This window comes from Protopterus annectens, chromosome 11.part0 (genome assembly GCF_019279795.1).
Source record: "Protopterus annectens isolate FY-2018-M chromosome 11.part0, PAN1.0, whole genome shotgun sequence".
Classification (NCBI taxonomy): domain Eukaryota; kingdom Metazoa; phylum Chordata; order Ceratodontiformes; family Protopteridae; genus Protopterus; species Protopterus annectens.
This window is the reverse complement of record NC_056745.1, coordinates 1,219,999,279-1,220,026,200: the sequence shown is the minus strand read 5'-3', so window position 1 is coordinate 1,220,026,200 and position 26,922 is coordinate 1,219,999,279. Positions and strand designations below refer to the sequence as shown.

Below are 26,922 nucleotides of genomic sequence, written 5' to 3'. Positions count from 1 at the left end.
ATTGGTGTATTTATCACAAATATCCTAAATAAGAACATGATGGCCGTTATATGTGTTTGAGTGACTGATATCCTATTCAGTAATATGTCTTATTTACATAAGTAAATGACGACTGTTATAAGCAAGATGACACATGACTATAATATGCCATGTTTCATTCTATTATTTGAAATATTTTAGGCATATTATTGGAAAAATCAGAACACATAAGACTCTTCAAATATATTTATTGTATTTTTAAATCATAGTAATAAACAAATAACACTGATTTACATGTTCTAGAGGAAAGTGTGCAATCTTTCAGGGTTTGAATTTACAGACAAACTGACGATGAATGTCACAACACTTATCATTCCACTTCCGAAAACCTAAACAAAGAAAAAAATAATACTGTAAGTGTCATTTATATAGTAAATGGATGTAATTCTGCATACGTAAGCTATATAAAACTGTACTATGACATGCTGGTGAAAGAAATTAAAAAGAACAATTTGTGTTAGATTATAACAAATCAACTAGTTCACGAAGATTAGGATTTCCAGCATTGTTAGGTTATAGCACATTTAAATGGCTTGCCTTTCAGAGAGCCACAGTTTAACAAACAGCCCTCTACAAACATTTGCCCTTCACCCCTTAACTAAAATAACCAAGTCTGAGATTTCAAAACCCAGGTTAAGTTTCATAAATAATTCAGTGGACCATGGCTTACTGAACAATGAGTTGATAACCAGTCAGATTTAGTTCTATAACCAAATCTTAGCTGATAATATTCCAGTATTATCATTTTATTTAAAAAATGTGCAGGTACATTCATTTTAAAGAATTAATACAGGACAAATATTGTTTGCAAGGTAATCCTTGGTAACATGACATGTATCTCCAAATCACAGTATTTCCATCTGCCTGACAGTCTGAAGATTTACTGCAGAAATTGTCCTGCTTTACTGTTTCTGACTAGAACTTAACTTGTACTGCTAAGTCCTGTTTCATACAATGCACATTACTGCATTTAGTTTATTGTAATTCTAATAACTATCATCATTCATACTGCTAAGTTATTTTTATACCTGCATTACATGCTTGAGTTTGTAAATGTGCCTGTGGCATTCTGAGAAGTTTTGGAATCTACTCTGTAGTTTTACCTTAATCTAGACAAGCAGGATTCCTATTTGCATTATTACGTTTTTAGTTTATTAGTGTTGTTTTATTAGATCTCTGTTCGCTTCATCTTTCTTGTGAAACATGTTTAGTGCTTAGAATTTGACTAATGCAAAATTAGTATGCAGTGAAGAAGTTGGCCATCCACTGACCTGACAACTCATGGATAAAAAAGGTCTGTCAATGCTCACAGCCATGTGGAAATACGTATAGTCAGCAATGCACGATATCAGGAGTTCAAAACATTTTGATATATTAAATGTCATCTCATCACAAGAACTTAAAACAAATGTACATTTACTAGGCAGTACTAAATAATAAATACAGGATCATCAGCGTTATTTAACCTAAGGATATCAGATGAATTATTTCATTCGTAAGAGTTAAAGAACAAATTTTAAAAAAATGAGCATGTTTTCTGAGAAAGACCAAAGCAGAGTTCAGTATAGCCAAGCTTTAACTGTAGGGATATAACAACAATCATTAAGATACTTTTAAAAGGTTTTGATGTTCTCATTCATTGAATACTTTGAGGGAAAGCTATTCCAGGATGTTCTAGCCCTGTAGCTCAAATTTTCCAAACTCGGAATAATAAGAGAAAGCTGGAGGGGGAACACAACTTTGCCTTTTTTATATTTTCCACTGTATCTGCCTAATTTACACAAAACTGCATATCTTTCTAGAAAATAGTGTGCTCAGTTTCCCTCAAAGATGTGTTATAAACTGCAAGATCATGCAGATGACATGGATGGCTGCAGTATATGGAAGCATACACCTATAGGAGTGTGTGTGTGTGTGTGTGTGTGTGTGTGTGTGTGTGTGTGTGTGTGTGTGTGTGTGTGTGTGTGTGTGTGTGTGTGTGTGTGTGTGTGTGTGTGTGTGTGTGTGTGTGTGTGTGTGTGCGTGTGCGTGTGTGCGTGTGTGTGTGTGTGTGTATATATATATATATATATATATACATATACACACATATATGTATATACTTATATCTATATCTATCTATCAATCTATCGATCTATCTATATATGTACAAAGTAGCAAACTCAGTGCTACAGCAAAGGTACATATTGTTTGTTAAGCTAACTTGAACAGCAAGCATAAGCCCATAATATTTTGGGATATGGTGGAGGTCTGTAGCCTCTTTATTGGTAGATGAATTGTAGAGCTACTAGTTTTGTTTTGTACTATGCAATATTTAGATAACCATTTGAATGGAAGCATCAATGTGAAAATAAAAATGTGTGACAATATGAAGCAGTGCACGGTTTCATATGCCACTATAAAGTGTATAGTAGATTGACTTAGTATGCTGTTGTGCTAACTTCACAGAATGAACAGCATAGCCTTTATCTCTGCATTGCCTACAATCTACTCTTATAATGTAAAGCAGTCAGTGACCTTCTAGAAATCTACAGCTACAAACCAAGTTATATTATCATTTATCTTACTACATTACACCAAGCCATATGCAAACAGGATGAGACTTAATTCATTGAAATCCTAGGTCAGGTACTATTTAAACAGTGCAAAGAATATGACATGCATTAGTGAAAGAGAAGTCTCTGTGCCCATATACTGGCTTCTGATTTTAAAGGCTAAATCCACAAAGTAGGTATAGAATCATTCAGTAGAGTCATTTACCATGCCAGTGTAGTATAGTTTATTCAACAGCAGGTAAGGTTCAGGTGAAGTAGTTAATAAACAGCAAACCAGTCAACATCATACATCAATAATTCTTTTTATGCTGTCTATAACAACAGGAGACAAATCTAATCAAGGAGAGTGCTGACAAAACCTAATCTGCTGTTATGACAGAATGTTAAGTATCATGAAAAGTTTTTGAGCTAGTCAGACATTACATTTACTTTATTTGAAAAAAAAATGGATGGCAGATTTCAGCTGCTATTGGGTGATACCCAAGCGGATAGTAAACAGCTGGCCAGTTTTCGTTTTTTTATGGCAGGTCATTTAGTTGTGATCACTGTGTGAGCAAAAATGCAGGCAGGTAGAACTGCCTTTGTGCTGCACAGAAAAGGAGCCCTGACTATGACCCACTTTATCTGAATTAAGTCAGTGCACACAGTCCCTGTAGAGAGCAGTCGGGTGCAGAGTGGTATTTTGCAGCTGATATATCCTAGGGTAATGGATCTTCACTTTTGACAATAGATCCCACTACAGACCAGTTACTCTACTCCTGACAAAAATGGAACCCACTTCAAGATCATTAACAAAACTCTGCACTGCATATGAAAATACGTTTAATCTATATCTCAGATCCAATAGTCAAATAATGTGTTTTTGCCTTTCTACAGAGGCTTTGCCAGTTTTAACCTTATTTTTTTCTCAAGTCTTGTAATGTTAGGCTTGTGAAGTTGTAAGTTTAAATTTAACTGCCAAACCAATGTATTTGCATTGTCGTGACGTGCTTTCATGACCTCAAGTTCCAAGATGTTTACTCAATTGCAATTATATGCTACAATGTCTTATATTACATGAAAATATCAGTATTAGAATGATTTTATATGGTTTTGATGTTATATATGTTTGTAATTAGTATAAATGTTTTGAAGGTATATATGATATGGCTTTTCAGAAGATTTCTCTATTTTATGCATAAGGCATGGATTTTTGTTTTAATTTTGTTATTAATTAGAATAGTCAGATAATTGTTTTGATCTTACTTGTCATATGACTGGATCAACTGCATTTAGAATAGGGCAGTGATTATGTTGTAAGGTCATAAATAAAAAAACCCTCCTACTGCTATCAGGATGATGTTATGTAAGTTTACCCTGATCTCCTCTCTAACAACTCACCAAATATTTATTTTTTTTATTCCTTGCTTCCTGACACTCATCTGCGTTCTGCTGTCTACTGTCCTCTTCATTCTTATCAGGAAAAGAGACATTCTTAGCCCACACATGCCCAGAGAGATCAGAGACAATCACAGCACCATCATGCTAGTAGCAACTAGGGCCTTTTCTGCTTATATCCTCTCCATTTCCCCTGGTGGCTGATGGGAGCACCCTTGTCATCACAGAAAGCTAAGCTATACCTTCCTTCAGTGTGTCTGTGCTTCCACACACATACTGCAGAGGACTACCATTACTAGCTTGGCTGAAACAAGCTCATATCCCAGGTAAAATGCTTTATTCATTACCTGCAGGCCTCTGCCTACATGGCAACAATCAGACAACTAGAACCACAAATTATTTTTCCCAGGATGGGCAAAGCAAAATTCATCACTCACTCCTATCCTTCCCTGTCTGACATTTACAGATCCCTAACTGTTAGTGCAACTTGGTTTGTTCTGGGCCTAGTTAGCTCTTCATTCTTCTATATCACAGAGCCATGTACTCACCAAATCTTTCACAAGATGTTCTCCATTTTGTGGGGCCCTGTTGTATGGGCAAGCTGGTAAAGTGCAAGTATGTTAATTGTAAAAGATCAAGGAGGGAATCAGGCAAATGGTAGATAGCACTGAGAGGAACAGAAAATATCTTAAAAATGCAGACAGGTAGTCCCTAGCTTTCTTCAGAAAGCGTGTGTGCTGTGCATTGTCTCATGTGATGCAAAACTCAGGAAATTTGGAAACAAAATATTTCTATTTACCATGTCAGCTCTGTTGACAATGAGGGGATAAAGTCCTGAGTTTTGCTCTAAATTACACGATTTCTACAACTGGCTTGGGCAATGAGAGAATCTGACACAGACGAAATGGGTACTGATTGGCAGTTGTTATCTCACTCACCTCAATGGGAGTGACTGTGGTGGGTTCACGGAGAGGATCTTAATCTCTGTACTTCCCCTGCACTGCATAGCATCAGAAACCAAAGCTTACGTCTGTAGAAGGAAATGTATATCATCTGCAAGCAACTGCAGAACACAAGTCTCTTCTCTTTTCTTCTCTTCTCTTCTCTTCTCTTCTCTTCTCTTCTCTTCTCTTCTCTTCTCTTCTCTTCTCTCCCTTCCCTTCCCTTCTCTTCTCTTCTCTCCCTTCCCTTCCATTGTCTTGTCTTGTCTTGTCTTGTCTTCTCTTCTCTTCTCTTCTCTTCTCTTCTCCTCTCTTCTCTTCTCTCTCTTCTCTTCTCTTCTCTTCTCTTCTCTTCTCTTCTCTTCTCTTCTCTTCTCTTCTCTTCTCTTCTCTTCTCTTCTCTTTCTCTTCCCTTCCTTCTCTCTCTTCTCTTCTCTTGTCTTCTCTTCTCTCTCTTCTCTTCTCTTCTCTTCTCTTCTCTTCTCTTCTCTTCTCTTGTCTTCTCTTCTCTCCCTTCCCTTCCCTTCCCTTCTCTTGTCTTCTCTTCTCTTCTCTTCTCTTCTCTTCTCTTCTCTGCTCTTCTCTTGTCTTCTCTTCTCTTCTTCTTTCTTTGCCTCTTCTCCTCCTCTCCTTCCCTTCTTTCCATCTTCTCTCTTCTCCTCTCCCTCTTTCCTTTTGTACTCCTCCCCTCATGTCTACACCCTTTACTTTCCTTCTCCCTTCAGTGAAGTATTACAGTGCTTCAAAAAGAACTTGCCGACAAAGAAAATTCTGTATTTTTCCATTTCAAGACTGAGAGTAAGTTTAACCTCCTCATCACTCATGACTGAAAATATAGGTGCAATGCTCAGTTCTGCTAAAATAAAAATGCTCATTAGCTAAAATTATTTTTTTTGTTTACCTTTTTATTATTTTCAACTTAATCATAGATGAAAAAAATTGAACTACAGATGCACCCACAAATTTACAAAAACTTTTTACATCTCCTTAACTCATGTTCTTTACAAAAACATCCTGTTGTCCACAAATTATTTACGAATGCCCATGGCCTAATGCCCACATCCTAATCCTAATGCTGATATCCTAATACCCGTGTGCTGCTAACTCACCTAAATGTTTGATAGCCCTATATTTTTCGTATAACATGTATGACTCCCTTCTCAGAAATACTGATACCTGTGATGTTTTCCAGTTATCCAAAATTAAGTCTTTCAAAGCCTTCAATGCTAAAATTATCAACCTAAATTCCCCAAGACACCACCTCCAAAACCAAAGAACAGTACTTCTGGAGATAAAGCCATCCACATGTTTTCATACTTTTTCAACCATTCACATAAATTCCTTCACCATTCCTGTAGATGGGAGCAAAACCACCAACAATGAGCAAAGATGGCAGGTTGTCCTCCACAATATGAACCTTCAAAACTGATGTTTGGTTCATCAGTGATACTCTATATGGTGAAATTGCATTTGCATTGATATATTATGCACAGATGTGGTTCTTTTTAACCTTCACAAAATCTGAATGCCATTATTCTTCAGCTGTGTTGATATTACATTGTCTTTTCCATTTGTATAAGGCTAAATTGCCTTCTTCCACCAGTTCCACTGTCATATTATTAATTAAGACAACCCTTTTCTTTATTACTTGTGAAACATCTAACTTTTCACAATAATCGTCAATCATTTAAAAAAAGGTCTTTCACCAGATAACCAAGTAGCTGCTTAGAATAAATATTTACACTTCCTCCTAAACCAAAGCTTTTGTATCTGTATATCCATGGTCTACATGTGGGAAATGGCTAATTCCCAATGTTGTCCACAAAATCCAAAAATGCACATAAGAAGCCATCACCTTTTGTACCCAAAAATACAAAGTCAGTAACAGAAAAAAAAATAAATCTCTCCTTTCAGTTTCCAGTCTCCATTTTTCTTGTATTTGTAACCAACTTAAGTACCTTAAACAGCACAGCAGAAGTATGCTGACATTCCTGAAATTGTAATAAGAAATTCTATCAATCAGATAAGAACAGAGAGGAGTAAGAACATGATCGTATCTGACAGGAGCAAGATGGTAATGTTATAGTGACCAAATTGGTGTCTTCATTTGCATCTAAACTGAGCCTTCTATCTTTCTTTCTTCCTTTTTCTTTTTTTTTTGTATTTTACTTAAACTCTTTGTTATTTTACTGAAACTAGACTTTGTATTATTTGCCTATGAAAACTGCTACAGTTATAGCTGAACAGAAATCCTGATTAAGTGATAGGAAGCTCCAGGTCTGTTTAATAAAAAGATTATTATTTTTTTAAATATAAAACTCTTCTCAGTTTAGGCTGTCAGAATTAATGCTGAAATATGTTTTAACTGAAGAACTTAAAACCACTATTACACAGGGTAATCTCTACGGGGAAAAACTTCCATCTTAGCACTCAGCATAAATGCAATGAGGGTCAAGATATTATTTGAAACCATGCTGTAAACAATTAAGGATAATTAACACATATCCAGCTATAACAATGAAAGAACACATGCTTGAACACAAAGCCTCTTTTCATGGTAGAAGTAATGCAGGAGTTAAGTTTACCATCTGCCATAGCCATAACTGTTAAGTGACTTAAGACATTTAGTGAGACTGCAAATGTGCAATGGGGGAAATTCTACACCTGTAAAGAAATGAATGAATGAACAAATAAATAATTAAATATGCATGTTTACAGGAACACACATCTGTTTTTCACATTCATGCAATAATAGCAGAGATTTATTATAGTGAAGATTTACGCATTTATATTATAGCACCTGATAGTTTTATTAAATCTAAAATTAATGAACTTGAGCAGCCATTTCAAGCACAGTGTAGTAATGACATTATTAATACAAATATTACCATCTTTGTATTCCAACTCCACACAATACTCATTGCCACCCTGGTTGTTGGGCTCATTAGTACTCCAGGCCCTCCAGTTATACATGGAGCCATCAGTCCATTTCCAGCGACGGTTCTAGAAAAATTTCAAAATATTGTGAGTAACTTTTACTCACTACATTAATACAGCATGTTATGCCAGTACAGAGTGTACATTACAGTAAAACCAGATTAGATCTAGTACAGCAAAACAAATAGGAATACTAATAATGAGTGCAGCGTTTTATTCCTTCTACCTTGATTTTCCTACATGGTGACTCTGACCAGTCACTTAACCAGACAGTGCTCCTAGGTCACCCATGAAAAGGGACAGTATGCCTAGCAAGCTTAACTGGTCAGCAAATAAGTAAAACAATAAATGGCTGTAAGTTTATATCTTGGCAATATGACAAGAACTGAATCTAACTTTGTGAATCACTTCAAAGAATGTACTATATCTGACTTTGGTTATATAATGTGAATTTCACAAAACATACTAAAGTGACTTGATTCTGGAAACATATTACTCATATATTCCTCTTTGTTGTGACATCTTCCACAGCTGTCTGTTTACTTGGCAGTCTTGTGTTTATTAAATAAAAGATAAAGAAATAAACTGGTAGGTACAATCTGCTCAATATATTTATGAAGAAGGGAGAAATCTGCCAAAATGAAGGGATCATTACTTACAGACTCATATATACTAGCAATGAGTTCCTATGGGAAACAATTACTGGTGGTTTGCATTTCAGCATCTTACAACTTTGGGACTTACAGGGAATTTGATCGTGATGAACTGTAGATATACCTTTTCTGACTACTTTGTAATACTAGCTGTCATACAGAGTTTCGTTCAGCGTAATTTACATGAGGCTGAATACGTATTTCAGTGTAAATTCTTTACTTTAAAGAGTTATTATTTAGATATGCCTAGATTATCTAAATGTAATTTTAACAGACTTGTCAGCATATATCTTGTGCACTGATAAATTTCAAATTTATGTAGGATTTTTGCGAATGTAAGGATATTTATCTACATTAGTTAAGAAAATCTCAGCAACACATTGGCTAAAATGATAATGTGAGTTCTTCACGCAATTCAGTTTTTATGACTGTCATCACCACATGTTTTAAGTGTACTACAAATTAACAATGTAGGCATAAATAAGTATATATGGAGTCACTTCTTAACTTTGGCATTGTCTATGGGAAAATGAATATATCAGTGTCTGGTTAGGAAATGACCATCCTACCTATCATACCTTATTATTAAAATAGGTCTATGGAGGCATGTATATTTATGTGTATAGAGACATATATTTATACCCTTTTCCTTCTCTTTCTCTCTACCTGCACACACACACACACACACACACACACACACACACACACACACACACACACACACACACACACACACACACACACACACACACACACACACACACACACACACACACACACACACACACACACACACACACACACACACACACACACACACACACACACACACACACACACACACACACACACACACACACACACACACACACACACACACACACACACACACACACACACACACACACACACACACACACACACACACACACACACACACACACACACACACACACACACACACACACACACACACACACACACACACACACACACACACACACGCACACACACACACACACACACACACACACACACACACACGCACACACACGCACACACACACACACACACACACACACACACACACACACACACACACACACACACTTGCATACAGATACACACACCCACAATCATACACAAACATAGACAGTCTGCAATGAAAAACATTTTGTTTTATTTTCCTTTGTTAAACAAGATAGAAAACTGACCCATGGACAATTTTGAGATTCTGTTCTGTCCACAACTAAATTAAATCATTCCATTGAAAAAATGTCTGTGTAGCAAAATAAAAAGATTTCATCAATGCAGTAAATCTTGGGTTGCTTATTCAACAGACATTACCCTGCACCCACCTTTGTAAGGACTTTGTTATTATGCTCATATGTTGCAGAGTATGCCTTGGTATGTGTTATTGCTTGCACAAGTACACACAGTCAGGTACAAATATGTGTGTGTGTGTGTGTGTGTGTGTGTGTGTGTGTGTGTGTGTGTGTGTGTGTGTGTGAGTGTGTGTGTCTATGTGTGTGTGCGTATGTATGTACATACATACATACATAGTTGCAGCAACTTATCCAAGTAGGCAAATGCATTCCAGAGGCAAAACAAATGTTGAAATCCAAAGTGAAAAGCAGAAAATCCAGCTGTCTTATGTAAAATGATAATTTAATATCAAGCAAAGCTTTCAAGTTATAAAACCATGTCATTTCTTAATATCTTAATATGCAAATTTATAGTAAAACAGCCTATCAAAAAGGTAGAAAAGCATCACCTGATCTCATAAAACAATTAAAACTATCTATCTTTTAGCTTAGGTACCTCTTACTGCACAGAGAAATGGGGAAAAGTTATATCAGAGGAACAGAGGTCTATAGTGCTCATTTTGTACATAGTTCCATTCATGAATTTGAAGCAGGGCTTCTCATTTCCTGTCTTCATGATGACTGTGCATTTGCTCATTTTTGGCTTTCTCTATATATTACAGTGCTGTGATACAGTTTTAATTTATTGTCTTATTGGGATCTACTTTACTAGTCTGGGCACAAGCATCTTAACTACCACAAATTCCCTGCTAATTGCCTTAGTCAAGGAATACTGGTGAATAGTAATGATTTTTAAAAAAGTGTTTTTGCAGTGGGAAGGCCTACATGCAACTCCCGAGATGGTGCTGTACCCTCCACATCCCTGGAATATAAATATACTGTCTCTAAGGTCACACAGATAGTGTATTTTTTGTATTTTTTAGGTAGAGCCTAAGTATCAGAGTTTCTCACACTTGAATTCATAAGTGAGCTAACAGCTGTGAGCAAATGAGCCATGATCCTCAAGAACACAACCATCTTATTGTGTCTCCAAGACATGTCTTGGAGAAAAAACAGTTTTATGTTTTCCTTTTACCTGATTTAGTAAGTATAAGTGGCACAACAAGTAGTATACTCATATTTGATGCAAAAGGCTGAGGGTTCTATTCCTGCACCAACTAGATGGATTACTAACACGACAATGTAGCATAATGGTGTGCTGTCCTTCAGATGAAACATTAAATCAAAGCTCCATCTGTTTGAGTCTGTGGTAGTTCAGCTGCAGGTAGAAGATCACATAGCACTTATTGAAAAGACTAGGGGAAATTCACCATTGCTTGTTTACATCTCTTTGGTTATCTATAGATAGTACTCAAGCTGTACACATCTACATTCTTTTAATTAACCTTCACAAAAATAATGATCATCTTAATGGTATTTCCTTCTCCTGGATCTTACTTATTTTCATCTGTTTAACTATGCACTTATACCAGTAACCATGTATAACGTGTTGTTCCAGTATTTTAAAACATTCTAACAAGCACAAACTGAGTGTTACACTGAAAACCAATACATAAAAGGCACTTACATGTTCAGGGTCATGTAGTCCAATCCATACAGGCTCTGACTTTTGATATGCAGATATGTGAGATGCAATTACGCTGGCTTCAGCATCATCAAGGATAGAGGCTATGTGTGCCCCATGTCCATAAGACTGGCACTCAAACTGTTAGCCATAGACACAGAAAATTAACTTCAATAAGACTCTGTTATAATGAGTGCATAATAATATAGATTCATAATTATGAAAAATTCAACTTGACGTGCGATATTAGCAATCAATTCAAATACTGTTAGAAGTAATAACGAGTAAATAATCTTAAAGTTATCAGCACAATTTAAATATTCTGTAGCTCTTAGATTGCTAGAACTTATTTAAAGCGACTTACCATCTCAGGGTGACTGAATACAATGCTCAGAAGTAATCAGCAATACAAAATACTGTGATAATGTATCATTGATTAGTCTTACAGGTCTTCATTCTTCTTCAGAGCAGAATGCATTCACAATGAATTATATGCATCTTAAATACTATTTTAATATTTATCCCAGTAGCTTAAAAAAATCATTTAAGACAAGTCTTTCAAAGACCCTAGAACCAGCCATGGATACACTGTGATCACATTTCACTGTTATTGCAAAATGTCACAGAATTTAATATTAAATAAGAATGATTTACATATAAATAAAAGTTAATCCATAGCAGCTTGTGTGTGTGTGTGTGTGTGTGTGTGTGTGTGTGTGTGTGTGTGTGTGTGTGTGTGTGTATATATACACACACACACACACACAGAGAGAGATAGATTGAGGCCCATTTATAGTGGTGCAGCAGAGAGTGTTGCCACCTTACAGCAAGACATTTTCTGTTTCGTTTCCTGCATGGGGTACTTTCTGTGCAGTGTCTGCATGTCCTCCCTGTGTTCATGTGGGTTTTCTCCAGGTGCTCTGGTTTACTACCACTTTCCAAAGACATGCAGTAGGTGGATTGGGCACTCTAAATTGGCCATAGGTGTGAGTGCATGTATGGAAGAACAGCTGTGTCAGGGCTTGCTACCTGATGGTGTGAACATTAGGATCATAGGATCATGTTATTAGGCTATCGACCTGGAGGTCATTTCAAGCCTATCTGTTTCATCCCAATGTAGTACCATAGATAGTCTAGTCAATACCCAGGATTATATTTAATAATGACTGCCTATGTCCATGAGGGTTGTGGGCGCTATCCCTGGTAAGAAATCTGAGATAACAGATTTCAGTGGGTTTAGAGCAAAGGTCTCAAACTCAAATGACCACTGGTGCTGTATGCAGGCAAGGGCCACACTCTCAAAGACAATAAGAAATGCAGGAGATGTAGCTAGAAAAATAGTGTAGTAGCATTGGTCATCTATAATTATGTTGGTTTAAAGGCTGTGTGAGGTCCCAAGGGCCATTAGTTTTTAAGATAAGAAAGATGAAGATAGCTGGTTTGTGATCTTTAACTGGGGAATAGTAGATGAAACAGCTACTTCTTTAAGGACCAGGACAAGAATATGGTCCTCTAATGGGTTTGTTAACAATCCAATCCAGGCACTTTTTTAATTAAATCTAAGAACTTTTGTGCATACCCTACTTTGGAGGTATAGATGCTCCAGTGTATTCAGAGGTAGTTAAAACTGGAGAATAGTAGATGAAGAAGCTATAGCCGTAAGGACCGGGCCAAGAATATTGTCCTCTAATGGGTTTATTTGCATTTCAGTCCAGGTACCTTTTTTTTTTTTTTTTTTTTTTTATTAAATATAAGAACTTTTGTGCATGCCCTAACAATGGAGGTATAAGTAGTCTAGTTTATTAGTTTATTCAGGGGTAGTTAACACTAATAAAATAATGGATTTCTTGTTTATAGGGTGCTTATCATGTACATTTAGGAACATTACACAATTTTCAGGGAACACATAAGGTGTTGTGTAACAGACTATGAAATGATAGCTGGTCCCCTGTTTCTGTGATTTGAAGTTTGAGTTCTGTTTGTGGGTCTCTAGGAATCTGTCTACAGGTGATATGGTCCCTAACAAATATGGAAATGTTGTATTTGTCAGAAGGCATAGTAGATGCAAAAAACAGGTATGGAGGGAGTGCTTTCTGAACATTAATGCTTTTTTGAAAATAATGCAATAAAAATCATATTAAAGATGACACTGTAAATGTTGAATACAAGTGTATATATAGACATTTTACTTATTTAAATTTCAATTAGTTTGGTCCTAATGGTCCCAGCTCAACTAAACAGAGGGACCCAAATAGCAAATTTCAATTTCAAGTATGACTGTTTCAGTGCAGTGATTATGATACAGATGCTATAATAAAAATAAGTAATATTGTAAAATGTAGACCGTATTTGCATATCTAATTAAAATCCAGTTATGACACCAGCAACCACATAAGAAGCTGTTCTAGAAGCAAAACACACTGGATATTCAAACTACAATTAAGAAAACACCAAGCAGCTATATACACTTTAGGAATAAGTGAATAACATGAACAATACAAATTTAACCAATTCTTGTCTACTAAACAATGACACATACCCATATTCTTCACTGTCAGTACACTTCCTGTGTGTCCCTATGTATATACTCTTATCTATGTCTGACATCATTATATTTGCATTTTGGACTTCATGCTATTGGGCTCAGATTAGCTTGATATCAAGGAAATATAAAGGAGACAGAACCTCATATAATTTTCTGCACAGTACACACCAAATTACATGAAATTATTCTGTCTGTTCAAAAGGATCATTACGGAAAAGCAGCAACATTAACTGCTTACCTTCCCCTACCCCTTGTAAGCTGCTAAACTCGTAGTATTTTACTTAAGCATCTTCGTCGTTAATATTTTCAGCAGCTAGAAAGACTAGACTGCAACAGCCCTTTTTGAATCTTGACCTAATTATAGCAAAAATGTAAACCATAAAAGAGGAAAGAAAGGAAATAAACAATAACTTAGACAACACTCTAAAACAGTGAAAACTATTAAATGAAACAAAAATTTCAAGAGCAGAAACAGTACCAAAAAATGCACTGCATCAATAGTTTGGGTAACAACCTAAGATGAGCAGAAACAGCAGCACTCAAAGAAGTCAAGTACAGCAGAAAGAAATACCTTACTATGGAATACAAGTTTAAAACCTTAATAGGACAGTAGAGACCAATACCTGCAGGAATTCCACGCTATGGCTATACTGCTAGATGAATGAAAAGAAGGTGGGCTGGGACGTAAATTGACACAGAAGGCAAGCTGAACTTCACCAAGTCATACAAAATTCCTGCCTTAGAATGGTACTTTGGTAGCTAAGGATCTGTTGCATAGAGGATTTTAAGGATTACTGTGATAATCTACATACCATATAGACAAATTTCCATTGATCTAGGTAAGGCTTCCTGTTAGGGGCCATCAGACCTTTTACAGAATAGAATTAATCTCTTGGGCGGCATCTTCAAGTGTGATATCAGAAATCTATCCCACAAGTTGTCAACTTGAGACTACTGAGACTGGGGTGCACTAGGGTGAACTTCTGCCTCATCAGAAGGGTACAATGGATGGGTAGTGTGCAGACCTCTTCTCTCTTTAGTTGGAGAAGCAAGGAGAACCAAAGTTGTTCCAAAAGGGGGACTGTCAGAATCAGACCTGCATGATCTCTCCCATGATCCTCCCTGACTTTCAATAGATTTTGAGAACAATGGACATGGCTAGAAAAGCATAAAGAAGCCATTGTCCCAGGTGATGGAAACATAACTGATCACAAAAACATATCTGCATTGCAATCCAGAGCAGAATCTCAGGATCTGGAAATTCCTGACCGTGGCAAACAGGATTAGGTAGGTGACCCCACTACCACTGTATAGTAGATCTTGAGATCACTAAGTTCAATGTCCATTCATTGGGCTTGACTGTCATCTTGCTTAGCTGTTGTGCTATGCCACTCTACTCTCTGCAGAGCTGTGCCCTATGCAGACAATACTAGTTTGCAGAGCTGAAAGGAGAAGAAGGCCGGATATTTGTTGTCATACCACATCATTGTGGTGTTGTCTATGACAACAGTGAAGATGCCCAGTTTCCAAATGCCTTTAATCACTACCAATGCATAAATCAGTGCAAGCATCTTTCTGGCACTAATGTATTAGATTTGAGTATTGTGGTCTCATTGAACCTGGAGCTCCCAGACCAATGTGAAGCATCTGCAATTAGACTGTGATTGCTCTGGGTTGTGGAAAAGTCATTCCCTTGTATTTTAAGGCTTGATTACTCATTAGAGAAACTCCCCATGGACAGAAGATATCTCTGGAAGGGTCAGGTCTACAAAGACAAAGTGCTGTGTCCAGATGTTCCTTGGGAAATAATGCATCATCCCAGTCTAGTGATTACCTATGAACCTATGCAAAGCTTCACCATGGGGAACATTACAAGGGAAACTAAGCTTTATCATGGAGAATATTACAAGGAAAACTAAGTTATCCCAGACTCTGAGGGCTTTAAGTCATTGAGTGCTGCCTTTTTGCAAAGTATAGATAAAGAGATCACAGAAGAGAGACTTTGTCTTGGAGAAGGAATGTAGCACTTTTCCAGAGTCCAGCATCTCTCCTTAAAAAACTACCAGCAGCTGCGGCCCTGGGAGATGCATCTGTGGCCTAACTAATAGATCTTTAAGGACAGTGGGAATCATTCATTCTGTTGGAACAAAACCAGTATAAAAGGAGTCCTTTCAGTGCTTGGTAATTAGCCCTCTGTTGTTCTCACTATTCGTTAAGTCATCCCATGGGACTTTGCTTAAATTAATTGTATTCTGTATGCAGATGATGTAGTGTTTACCAAATATGGCCAAAATACTGATACCCTCTAGAATGATGCAGACTGACTAACAAATTAATTGTAAACACAAGTAGATGGCAACTTATCCTTTGTAGACTGTGACAGCATCTTACTGCCAGTCACAAACTTTCAAGTTATCTTAGAATCATTCTAGACTGTGGCAGACACTACAAACAATGACAAAGCCTTCTATAGTTATATCAAGAATCTGCACAGCAATACCCTGGTGTGTTCTGAGTTACTGCGCAATGGTACCTCCTATACTAAGCCAACAGATATTGTCAACATACTGGCCAACAGATTCAGTGCCAACTTTACCCATCCCCCCAAAGGACCAACACAATACCAGAGGAATGTCAGCCACCCAGCATTACTGCAGCACAAGTTAAAGCTGCATTGTCCAAGGCCAAGAATACAGCTTCCATGGGACCCAACAATATCCCTGAATGGGTTCTATATGAACTACAAAGTGAACTGGCACCACATCTGTGTGCCCTGTTCAATCACAGCCTCACCTCAGGCTTTTTCCCTACTGAAAAGGTGCACTGCTACAGTCATCCCTCTCCATAAAGGGGGAGCAACTACAGACCCTGGAAATTATCGCCCCATTAGCCTGACGAGTCTGATATGTAAGGCTATGGAGTGCATCTTCATGGACCTAATTAACAAGTTTATAGGGAATCTCCAAACTCTAGATCCCATGCAATTTGGTTTTGTGAAAGGTAGATCATGCCTGCTCAACCTAGCTGACTTCTTTGAGTCAGTCACCAGAGCTGTGGATGATGGCAAGGCAGTTCATACAGCCTACCTCAATCTGCCCAAGGCCTTTGATACCATTCCCCACTCAGGAATTATTGATAAACCCACCAAACTAGGCATCAACCCCTATATAACTAGGTGGGCTGCAAATTGACTCACAGATAGAACCCTCAGTGTGAAAGCAGCGGACTCCATGTCAGACTGCCAACCAGTCACAAGTGGAGTCCCACAGGGATCGGTCCTGGGTCCTCTCCTGTTTGACATCTACTTCTCAGAAGTCCAGGCCAACATGGAGAGACTCTAGTTGACTAAGTTCACAGATGACTGCAAGCTGAGAATGATTATTAACTCCCCAAGTGATGTAGACATCCTAAAGAAAGGCCTCACTGATACCAATGACTGGTGTTGAAACCATTGCCTTAAGCTTAATGCCAAAAAATGTGCCGTCATCCCCTTTGGGAAAAACTCAGTTCGCACTAATTACCACATCAATGGGAGCCCGCTGAACACTGAAGGTTTTATAAGAGATCTGGGAACACAGGTTGACAGCAACCTCCCCTTTGACCACCGCATTGTCACTGTGGTCAGAAAGTCATTCTATGTGGCACATCTCATTACCAAGGGTTTTGCATCCAGGAAGAAATCTCTCTTTACTCTTCCCTCATTAGGCCAATCATCGAGTATAATGCCTCATTTGGCATAGACCTCAATTGACACATGCAACAGTTGGAAAGGCCACAAAAACACCTCACAAAGAGGATCCTAGGCCTTAAACACATGTCCTACATGGACAGACTCAAAAAACTCCAGCTATTCTCTGTCTCATATCATCAACTAAGATGTGATCTCTACATGACTTACAAAGCCATGTCTGACCCAGCTCTGTTAGAAATGCTACAGCTAAAGAAATCCCAATCATTCTGCACCACATGGTCCAGAGACCTCAACCTCATTACCACAATCAATAGAACATGCTGGAGGGGCAGGTTCATAACCCAGCCTGTGTAAGACTATGGAGTGCCCATGCTCTGGAATAGATTTCCCGTACATGTCAAGCAGAGCACCTCAATGGCCCTCTTCAAGATTAATCTTGATGAGTGGATGGGAAATAGAAAGTTCACCCGGGGATCATTGCAGTGGCTCTATTTGATAGAGGCACTGGGAACTAACTTCAGGCGGCATGATGCCAGGGCACTTCTATGGGCTAGGCTTGTAAAGGCTCCAGGACCATTAGCCTAATACACAACTATGAACCTATGAACCTAATGTCTTTTATTCACCCTCTCAAACTGAAGCCAACATAGTGAAGGCACTTAGTTAGAAATATTACACAAATTATCTAACTTCCTTACTACTGAAGGATTACAGGCAATAGCCATCAATGCTTTACTTCCAAAACTGGCACATGGGCTGCCAATAATTTCATTATTGCCATTTCAGAATACTGCCCTATTATAAACAGGAAACATGATGCTTACATTCATATACTTGGCCAATCACAGGGAATATCACTGCACTACTTTAAGGAATGGGAAATGGCTATCAGTCCCATCAAGCTCAATCTTCTCACTACAATTAGCTCTAGATCATTGGCTGTTGAAGTGACACTAGACCCCATGTGCAAAAATGGGAAAAAAGGGTTGTCAATGGATAGAGTAGTCCATTTATAACTCATCAGAACATACCTCTAATATCTGAAATTCATTTGAATTATAAGCAGATAAAAAATCAATAATATAAGCCAAGGGTGGTATATCATATTGCAAATTTTAGAACAATTATTATACAATGACTCCCTATTAATATTCAAAGACGTGCATGTTGATTGGCCCAGCCCAACCAGTGTGCCCATTGTAATTCCCACAATATACCTATGGAAAAAAGTCCGGTCGCCCAGACTTTTTTCCATTGGTATAAAGTGCCCCAAAACCTTTTTTTTTTTTTTTTTAACAATTAAAAAAAAATAAAAGAGAGAAAATGGAGCAATGGAGACTTTCTCTTCTCCATTGCTTCCATTTCAAAGCATTGATGTACTGGGTATGCTTGGGAATGCAAGTCCCATACGCATGCGCAGTACATCAAAATGAAGATCACTATACCACAACTGGCAGAAGAACAGTAATCCACCATTATACAAAGACATTATTTAAGAAAAGTATTTTTTTTCTTAAATAATGTCATTGTATAATAGCAATAACTGACTCTGTGGTTGGGGTATATTGAAGATTTCCCCATGGTTGCCTTTGTTTAATCATTCAGGCTTCACCCTCATGATTAAACCACACCAACCATGGGTAAATCTTGAATATACCACACCACGTCATCGGTTATAGCTTAAATAGTCAATGACTGCATCAGATGAACTACACTATTGCTGGGTTACTGCAGAACACTACAACTTCCTATGGCTCCTCCGCAGGTGGTCAAGGTGAAATTCCCAAAGCATTAGTTGTCCGCAGAAAAAAACACCAAAAACTATAAAGTTGAGTCATGTTCTCCATAGGAAATCATTGCCAATGTGATTACTAGGTGTGTACCAGCAATGATTCACTTATTTTAGGAGATTTCTCCCTTCTTTAAGTTGGTCCAACTATGGAGATAGTATATATAAGTTCAGGGGATGTGGGGGGCCTGCCCCCACTTTAAAAATGTTTAAAGTTAATTTTTGGCCTTTTTCTGTTTTGGGCATTATTTTTCGCATTTTGGATCGTCAGTATACTGGAAGTAAATGATACCTAGTAGAACCACTTATTAAGTGTCTGTGGCCTCTAAGACTCTAACAGCAGCATTTATGTAGTTCTGAGTCCACTCATTTGTGAATGAAGCAGTCACAGTTATGTTGCACATGGGGAACTGTCCCCATTATGTCTTCTTTTGAATAGTACCAGATGCTGCAGGTTATCTCATGCACATTTTGAAGTACTGTTTTTACCCCTGTATCAAAAAATGTAAAGGAACATAGCAGAGACATGTATGTGACTGTTTTCTAGAAAATATAAATGTTGACTAGACTAAACACAGATATCAAGAGATATTACAGACATTGTGGCTTGCATATGAAGTTAATTTTTTTTCTGAGCATTTTAGTTTTTTGTGGGACAACACTTAATGTCTATTCTTGTAGTAAAATTGCAAGAGATATGTGTCATATTGTTTTTTCAAGAAGTAAAGGTATGGTGCTGTGCGCAAGATAGTTGTTTAGGTCTATAAAAATAGTGTATGTTGCTTGTAGAGGTACAAATATATTTCAGAAAACCATGACTGAATATCATGCACAGTCAACATATCTTTCACTTGATATCTGCAAAATTGTGTTAATCTTGCAATATAAACATTTTTCTCACTTTCTTTCTATTGCCCCCTTAACTCATTCAATCCTGAGTATCAGGAGGGTAATTAAGAACAGTTACAAAGGTGAGGAACACAGATTGTATGAGAGAAAGTGAGGGAAGGGAAACAATAGCAATATTCCCATACATTACCATGGTTACATAATACATTATTGCTGGTTTGGGCTCATGGGAAACAAGAAAATAAACTGCTGAGTACATTGCATTTAAGACAGGCAGGCAATTAGGAATACTGAAAGGTGCAGAATGCAGTCAGTAGCATGAGGTACAAAGAAGATATGTGTTCATAAAAAGGAAGCCATCCACTTTGATTGTAAAACATGTAAGGACAGCCTAGGAATACATAATAAAAGAAAGTGAATATTCCTATATGAATCAAGTTCTAGAAGTGTTGAACTATAGTGACAACAAAACATTGTGAGAAGGTATTTCCTTGCTGAAGTTGTAGGAAGAGGGAAACATAAGGCACTCAACATGGAAGAAACATACCTCTCAGTTGTCCAGACTTTTGCAGAATGTCCATATTTTTGCCTCATATTTTTAGTCTGCTCCTCATGAAATTTGTGGTTTCCTGTCAAATAACAGAGAACTGAAGTCAGTAAATGATGACAGATGTTTGAATTTCAGACTTCATATCTATTAGAAAAGAGACACTAATACAAAATCAACTGTTCTGTCAACATTTTCAAATTTATAAGAATGATAATTAAAATTTGTCCCTGATTTTGGGTCGTTGTCCCCTCATTATTTTTGTCTTTGACCAGATTTGTTTTTGTCATAATGTCATAATGAGGCATTGTGTAATTCTATATTTGCAAGGAGTACTGAATCAGACATGGAGGAATGGTAAACAAGAAGCAGTTATGCTATTGCAAAAACAATATTGCTGCATGAAATGTACCAGCAAACCAAAGAAGATGAGAAAAGTACATTACAAGGAGGCTAAAAAAGGCATAAAGAATAGAAAAAAATAAAATATAAGGCAAATCAAATCCAGAAAGACTACAAAGTAAAGTAACTAAGTAAAAAACAGCCAGCAAAAACAACCAAAGATGAAGTCACCAAATGAGAAAACAAAAACTCTTCAAAGATTATGTCGCTAAATGTTGAAAAACCAAAGTTGCTCTTCAGACAGAGGATAAAACAACATATAAACATACTAAAATGTATAATATAATATAATATGAGAAGGATGCTGAAAGTTAACAACTATTAAAAAAAAATAAACAGCTGGAAGCATTGAAAAGGTAGGAGGTGGGGGAGGTTAATCCAAGTCCATTTATAGAACAGCGTGCCATGCATGGATTTATAAAGCTAAATATTGATTATGCAAAAAAGCCAGGATTCATCCTAGATTAGTAAAGGAACTAAAAAGGGAAATGCTAGTCAGTTGACTCTAACAAGATTCATAGCAACAAGAGGTGCCCCCCCCCCCCACTGGAGGAAGGTAAACATGATTAAAATTCACAAACGTAGATGGGGGGTGATAGTGATGAAAAATGGCAGATTAATTAGTTTAGCTAACATATCAGTGGGACTTCTAGAACATCTTCAGAAGGCAATATGTGCCCATTAACTGGAAGTTATTAAACTACATGATTCAGAACAACATTAGTAAACAGTAGAATTTTCTTATCAGACAAAATTTATACGTATTTTTTTTTAACTCTGTATCATATAGACTTCCTAGGCAAGACTTATGCCTGGCCTACAGAGCAACCCAATGAACTTACTGCATATCCATATATTAAATAGGTCTATGGCTACCCATTCCAGGGACTTAAATATGGCCTGCAACTTAAATAGGACATGCTGGAGGGAGAGATTTATTTTCTAGCGACTGACACATCTTTGGAACAGGCTACCAATTCATGTGAAACAGAGGACCTATATGACATTGTTCAAGAGGAACCTGGATGAGTGGATGGGGCACCGTAAATTCTTACTGGGGATAGTGCCCACAACCGTCCTGGACATGGGCAGTCATCACTAAATGCAATCTTGGGTATTTACTTGTACCTCTATGGTATTACATTTGGTTGAAATGATTAAGCTTAAAATGACCTCTGGGTTGATAGCCTAGTAATTTCCTGCGATCCTATGATCCTATGAAGAGTTGACTAGTGTAGTAGATGTACTTCTGGAATTTGCCAAGGCATTAGACAAGATATGCAACACAAAAGTGTAATTCTGCATCTGGTTAATGTTCTGGTTGGTGTCAAGTTAGTAGCATATGAAAAAAATTGTCACCACTGTAGATCACTGGATTAATGAGAAATGGTGAATAATGTGGAAGAGATCACCTTAACTGGTGACATTGTTTTGTGGATGGAAAGAAAAGGATATCTTTTTGCAGATGATTCAAATATTCTTAAACATACACGATAGCATAGGCAAACCAGATAGGACTTGGTAAAACTGCATGTATGCCGTAGTTTCTAACAGCTTATGTGAAGTATATGCACTGTTGATGGAAATATTTAAGTGAAGACTACACATTAGTGAAGAGTGTTGGTATTATATATGGTTCACTGTACCCTTGAAGTATTAAATTTTGAAATGTTCTATTCTAAAAATCAGTATGAGAAGTTTTTTTTTTAAAAAATGGTGATCTTTTGATACACAGGGTGAAACATTCCCATCAGAATAATTTAATTCTATAGCCAATTGGTTTGATTATGCCTCATATCTGATATAGCTATGCAAATCTGAGGGCTCTGTCTCTACAAAAAAGACTAAGGTAGTTCAGTAAAGGATTACTGAGATGGGACAAAGATATATGGCAGAAGCCTTAAATATACTAAAATGAAAGTTTTCCAATACCTTAAGTAATCAATTAAATGTGGAAAGGTAATTATAGCTAGAAAATAAATAGTACACACATGGGAGGGACAGAAATCTGAATTTAAAGGATGAAATATCAGATGAATGTGCAAAGGTATATCTTTTCTGACAGAGTCTAAATATATATTTATCTTCCCACAAATTTTAGAATTATGGATTTAGCATTCAGTGGAAACATTCAAACTTGGTTTAGGAAATGCAACGTTATAATGGACTGGGATATATAAAATACCAGATAGATTACACTGACAGTTTCTCCCTGTGTGAAATAAAAACAGAATTTGTTATTCCAAACTTTTTTATTGATTTTTCAGTAACAATCATTTAAACAACAAATTAAGATAAAACTATGTACAAATTTTACAAAGTCTTCAGGCACTGTATGAAATGTTATAGATATAAAGAAGGGTACAATATTCATTCATTCATACTTTCAAAGTGACTAATTTGATGGAGATAGATCTAAATTCAATGACTGAATAAGGGATAAAACTTTTGTCCAGGGGTTGTTAGTCCATTTTCTGGTATATATTCTTGCTTCTTTAACTTTTATTTCCATCGACGCTACTTCAACCAAGACATGTTTGGGTCACAAATTCTGTTTTTCCAACCTTACAAGATTTAAAAACAAAATTTTTGACCCAAACATGTCCATCTAGAATTACCCTTTCTATAATATGTTTATGATTTAGAAAGCCTTACACAGCAGCAGGCATGAGAGCATGTGAGTGCTATCAACAAAAATGATTTGAAGCATGGTGAGTATGTATTTCATTCAATGGAAAAAAGAAGATGCAAATTAAGGGACTGAAAGGGGAGGTTTTATAGAAGTAGAAAGCAGTGGGATAAGAAAGATTACCCAGATTAAATGGATGAGGGCACACATTTGGTTGTAACAATGAATACTAGACATCAAGCCTAAGCAATGCAAAATAATTAAATGATGTAGAAAGAGCTTTTTAGCAGAGCAACCTATGCTGACAATTTGAAAAAAAGGGTGGATTTTAATTATTACAAATTAGGAACTATTGTTTGAGGAACTTGGTCTAAAAAGACCAGAAATACTTTTTTTCCAGACACGATCAAGGATAGTATGAAAAGGCCTTTCTGACAATTAATATAGAGGAGATCCTTGAAATGCAGATGGTATGTACAGGAATGTGAGAAAACCCTGTACCAAAACAGTATGTCAGTCCTCAAGAATGCAACAGTGCCAAACTAGTATCTACAAATCCTAATATGGTGGTGCAAAAGGGAGAGTGTCTATACTTTATAGACCACTGCTATCCCAAAATTAAAATATGACTAAAATGAGTGCAGCACAACTTTGCTCTGGAAATTTGTAATTTCCCTTCAATGAGTCTATAACAACAAAATTATTACCTTAAAGTCTTGAAAACATATGTCAGCAATTTGTAAATAATTATACAACATAGTAGTTGGGCTGGCAACTCGACACCATAAAACCTCCACTGCCAATCGTTCTACAGACCGATGACCCACTGTGGCGACCCCTAACGGGAGCAACTGAAAGAAGACAAAGAAGAAGAAGAAGTAGTTAGACAGCTATACTAAATGAAGTTCTACTCGTGCACTGGGGCTTATGATTTATGCCATTCTCATCAGCAGTACTCAACGTGAGATGCTTTCATGATCCCAAACTGCAAAGCTTTTCAATACCCATTTACCTCAGTTGCTCAGGCCACGGATATTCACAATATATGGTATTGAATGACTGGGGCGTTAATAAGTGATTTTAAAAGAACTCATAGCATACCACTGTAAAGTAGCATCATTGATTATATCCTTGCAGAAAATATTCCATTAGGACAACTTGGAAAGTAAGGTCCTATGCAAGAAAATTATAAGCAAGGCCATTATACCCATGTATTGTTTCCTGATATACCATATAAAACAATGGTTGGGCTAACTGTTCAAACAGCTTCACTAAAGCAAATTTTAAGTAGTAGAAACATGGAATGAAAATTTATGTGAACTTGCTTTATTTAGTTTTGCTGAGAATGTTAGTGCTGTATATGTGCTGTGTGGCTATTTGAGCAGCTTAGAGTTTATGGTTAGGGACTGGGAAGGGAGGTTTAGGTTTAAGCAGTAGGAGTAGAGTTTTAGGGTGAGGGATCAGTACTGGAGCTTTAGGGCTAAGGAGCAAGTAGGCAATTTTAGCTTTAGGGAGTGGAAGGGAAGTTTCAAGGTTAGGGAGCAAATGGGGAATTTAGGTTTGGGGAACTGGAGTTTTAGGTTTAGGGAGCAATCGGGAACTTTATTGCAAGAGAGAGGGTAGTAGAATTTTAAGGTAAGGGAACAAAGACTCAGGTTATGTATTGGGTGGGATTAGGGTTAGAGATAGATGGTAAGGCTATACAGTTTTATATGGTTGAGTGTTGGAAGGGCTAAGTATTTATGGGAGATCATGCCCGTGGGAGTTAGCACACTTGCTTTTTTCAAGCAACTGGCAGTGAGAAATTATGTTCTGAAGTAGTAGCATACAAGCACGTGTGGTAGACCTGACTCCCAAACCATAGTAAATAACCTTTTTCTATGTACTGAACAGCTTCTAATATGCTGAACAACTTCTAGTTATAACGAGCAAACAAATTGTGTGTGGCTTTTTTGGGCAGGCTCTACATCCCACATGTACTTTAAACTCCAAACATGCGCTAAAAATTAAATTGTAGATCATAATTTACATTTCTGTTTGTCATCACTTTGCCAGTCTACTCAAAACTATTGACTACTGTGGAATATCATCCAAACCTGGCAGATCATGCAAGGGATGTGGTCTAAAATGCCTATCTAAAACCTAATTTGCAGACTTTTCAAATAGGCTAGGGTAAATACTACATTTACATTATGGATGTAGGACAGTGTAGCACCTTGTGTTTATGGTCATAATCACAAGTGTAATCATAAGGTTTCTTTGCAAAAATAAGGTGCAGGGTATCGGTGAGCAGCCCAGAAGACTACTAAAGTAATCTAAACAGGCATTCTAAATGCAATGTCATGGTGTTAGAGCCATCTGTCATTTAAGGAAACTTGAAAAGGTTTACTGAGAAAATGCATTGCTAAACTGACCATAATTTTTGATAGATGCTAATATTTTATTAAGAAGATATGAACAAGATATACTGTACCTCTGCTTCAGACCAAGGAAGCTGGAATCTGAAGTAGCCATAGCAGTTTGATTTGTAATAAAACCATCCTGGAGGACAGCCGGCTCGTACTTTGTGAAAAAAAAGAAGATACACAATAAAGTTTTAACTTCTGATTATTTATTAAACAATACACTGAAGAGGTCTAGAAAACTACTGGCTTTTTTCTGATTTTGTGTATGTATGTATGTATGTGCACAAACCCTTACAGTTAATTAAACAGATGTGACAGCAAAACTAAGATCTGGAAGAATCTCTACATGTGTACGTGTAAGTCATAATTTTTAATGAGATACCTTACATATCATTTTGTTTATGTTCTTAGTGTTTGTAGTTGTAAAGTATATATTTTCAGCAGATAATGTGTGCACTTGAAATATGGACAGCTAATAGTATAACAAAGGTAATTTATTTAGTAAGACAACTGCTAAAAATAAACATTCTTTCACACATTGCACTATTGTGCAGAGTTTCGTAACATTTTACAGAGATAATTGCATAGCACCTTACCAACAGCGGATTCTGTTAAAAGAGTGCAGCCAGCCAACAGGAGTAAAACGGGTCCCAGATACATCGTTGGCACACAGT

General features: G+C 36.9%; 1 protein-coding gene across 1 annotated transcript; it reads right to left on the bottom strand.

Annotated features, from left to right (window-relative positions):
- On the bottom strand, window positions 1-26,922 carry LOC122814862 (regenerating islet-derived protein 4-like). The gene is made up of 5 exons (XM_044087141.1): window positions 26,845-26,922; window positions 26,317-26,405; window positions 11,395-11,532; window positions 7,801-7,915; window positions 1-368 (listed from the first exon to the last, which is right to left on the bottom strand). Exons 1-5 carry the CDS (start codon window positions 26,906-26,908, stop codon window positions 301-303), a joined length of 474 nt encoding a protein of 157 aa, XP_043943076.1. The 5' UTR covers window positions 26,909-26,922; the 3' UTR covers window positions 1-300.

Coding starts and splice junctions, on each gene's coding strand:
- LOC122814862 (XM_044087141.1), bottom strand. CDS start 26,908: ATGTATCTGGGACCCGTTTTACTCCTGTTGGCTGGCTGCACTCTTTTA. Junction 26,406..26,844: donor TTTAACAGAATCCGCTGTTG/GTAAGGTGCTAT, acceptor TTTTTCACAAAG/TACGAGCCGGCTGTCCTCCA. Junction 369..7,800: donor GGAGTTGGAATACAAAGATG/GTAATATTTGTA, acceptor TTCTTTGTTTAG/GTTTTCGGAAGTGGAATGAT.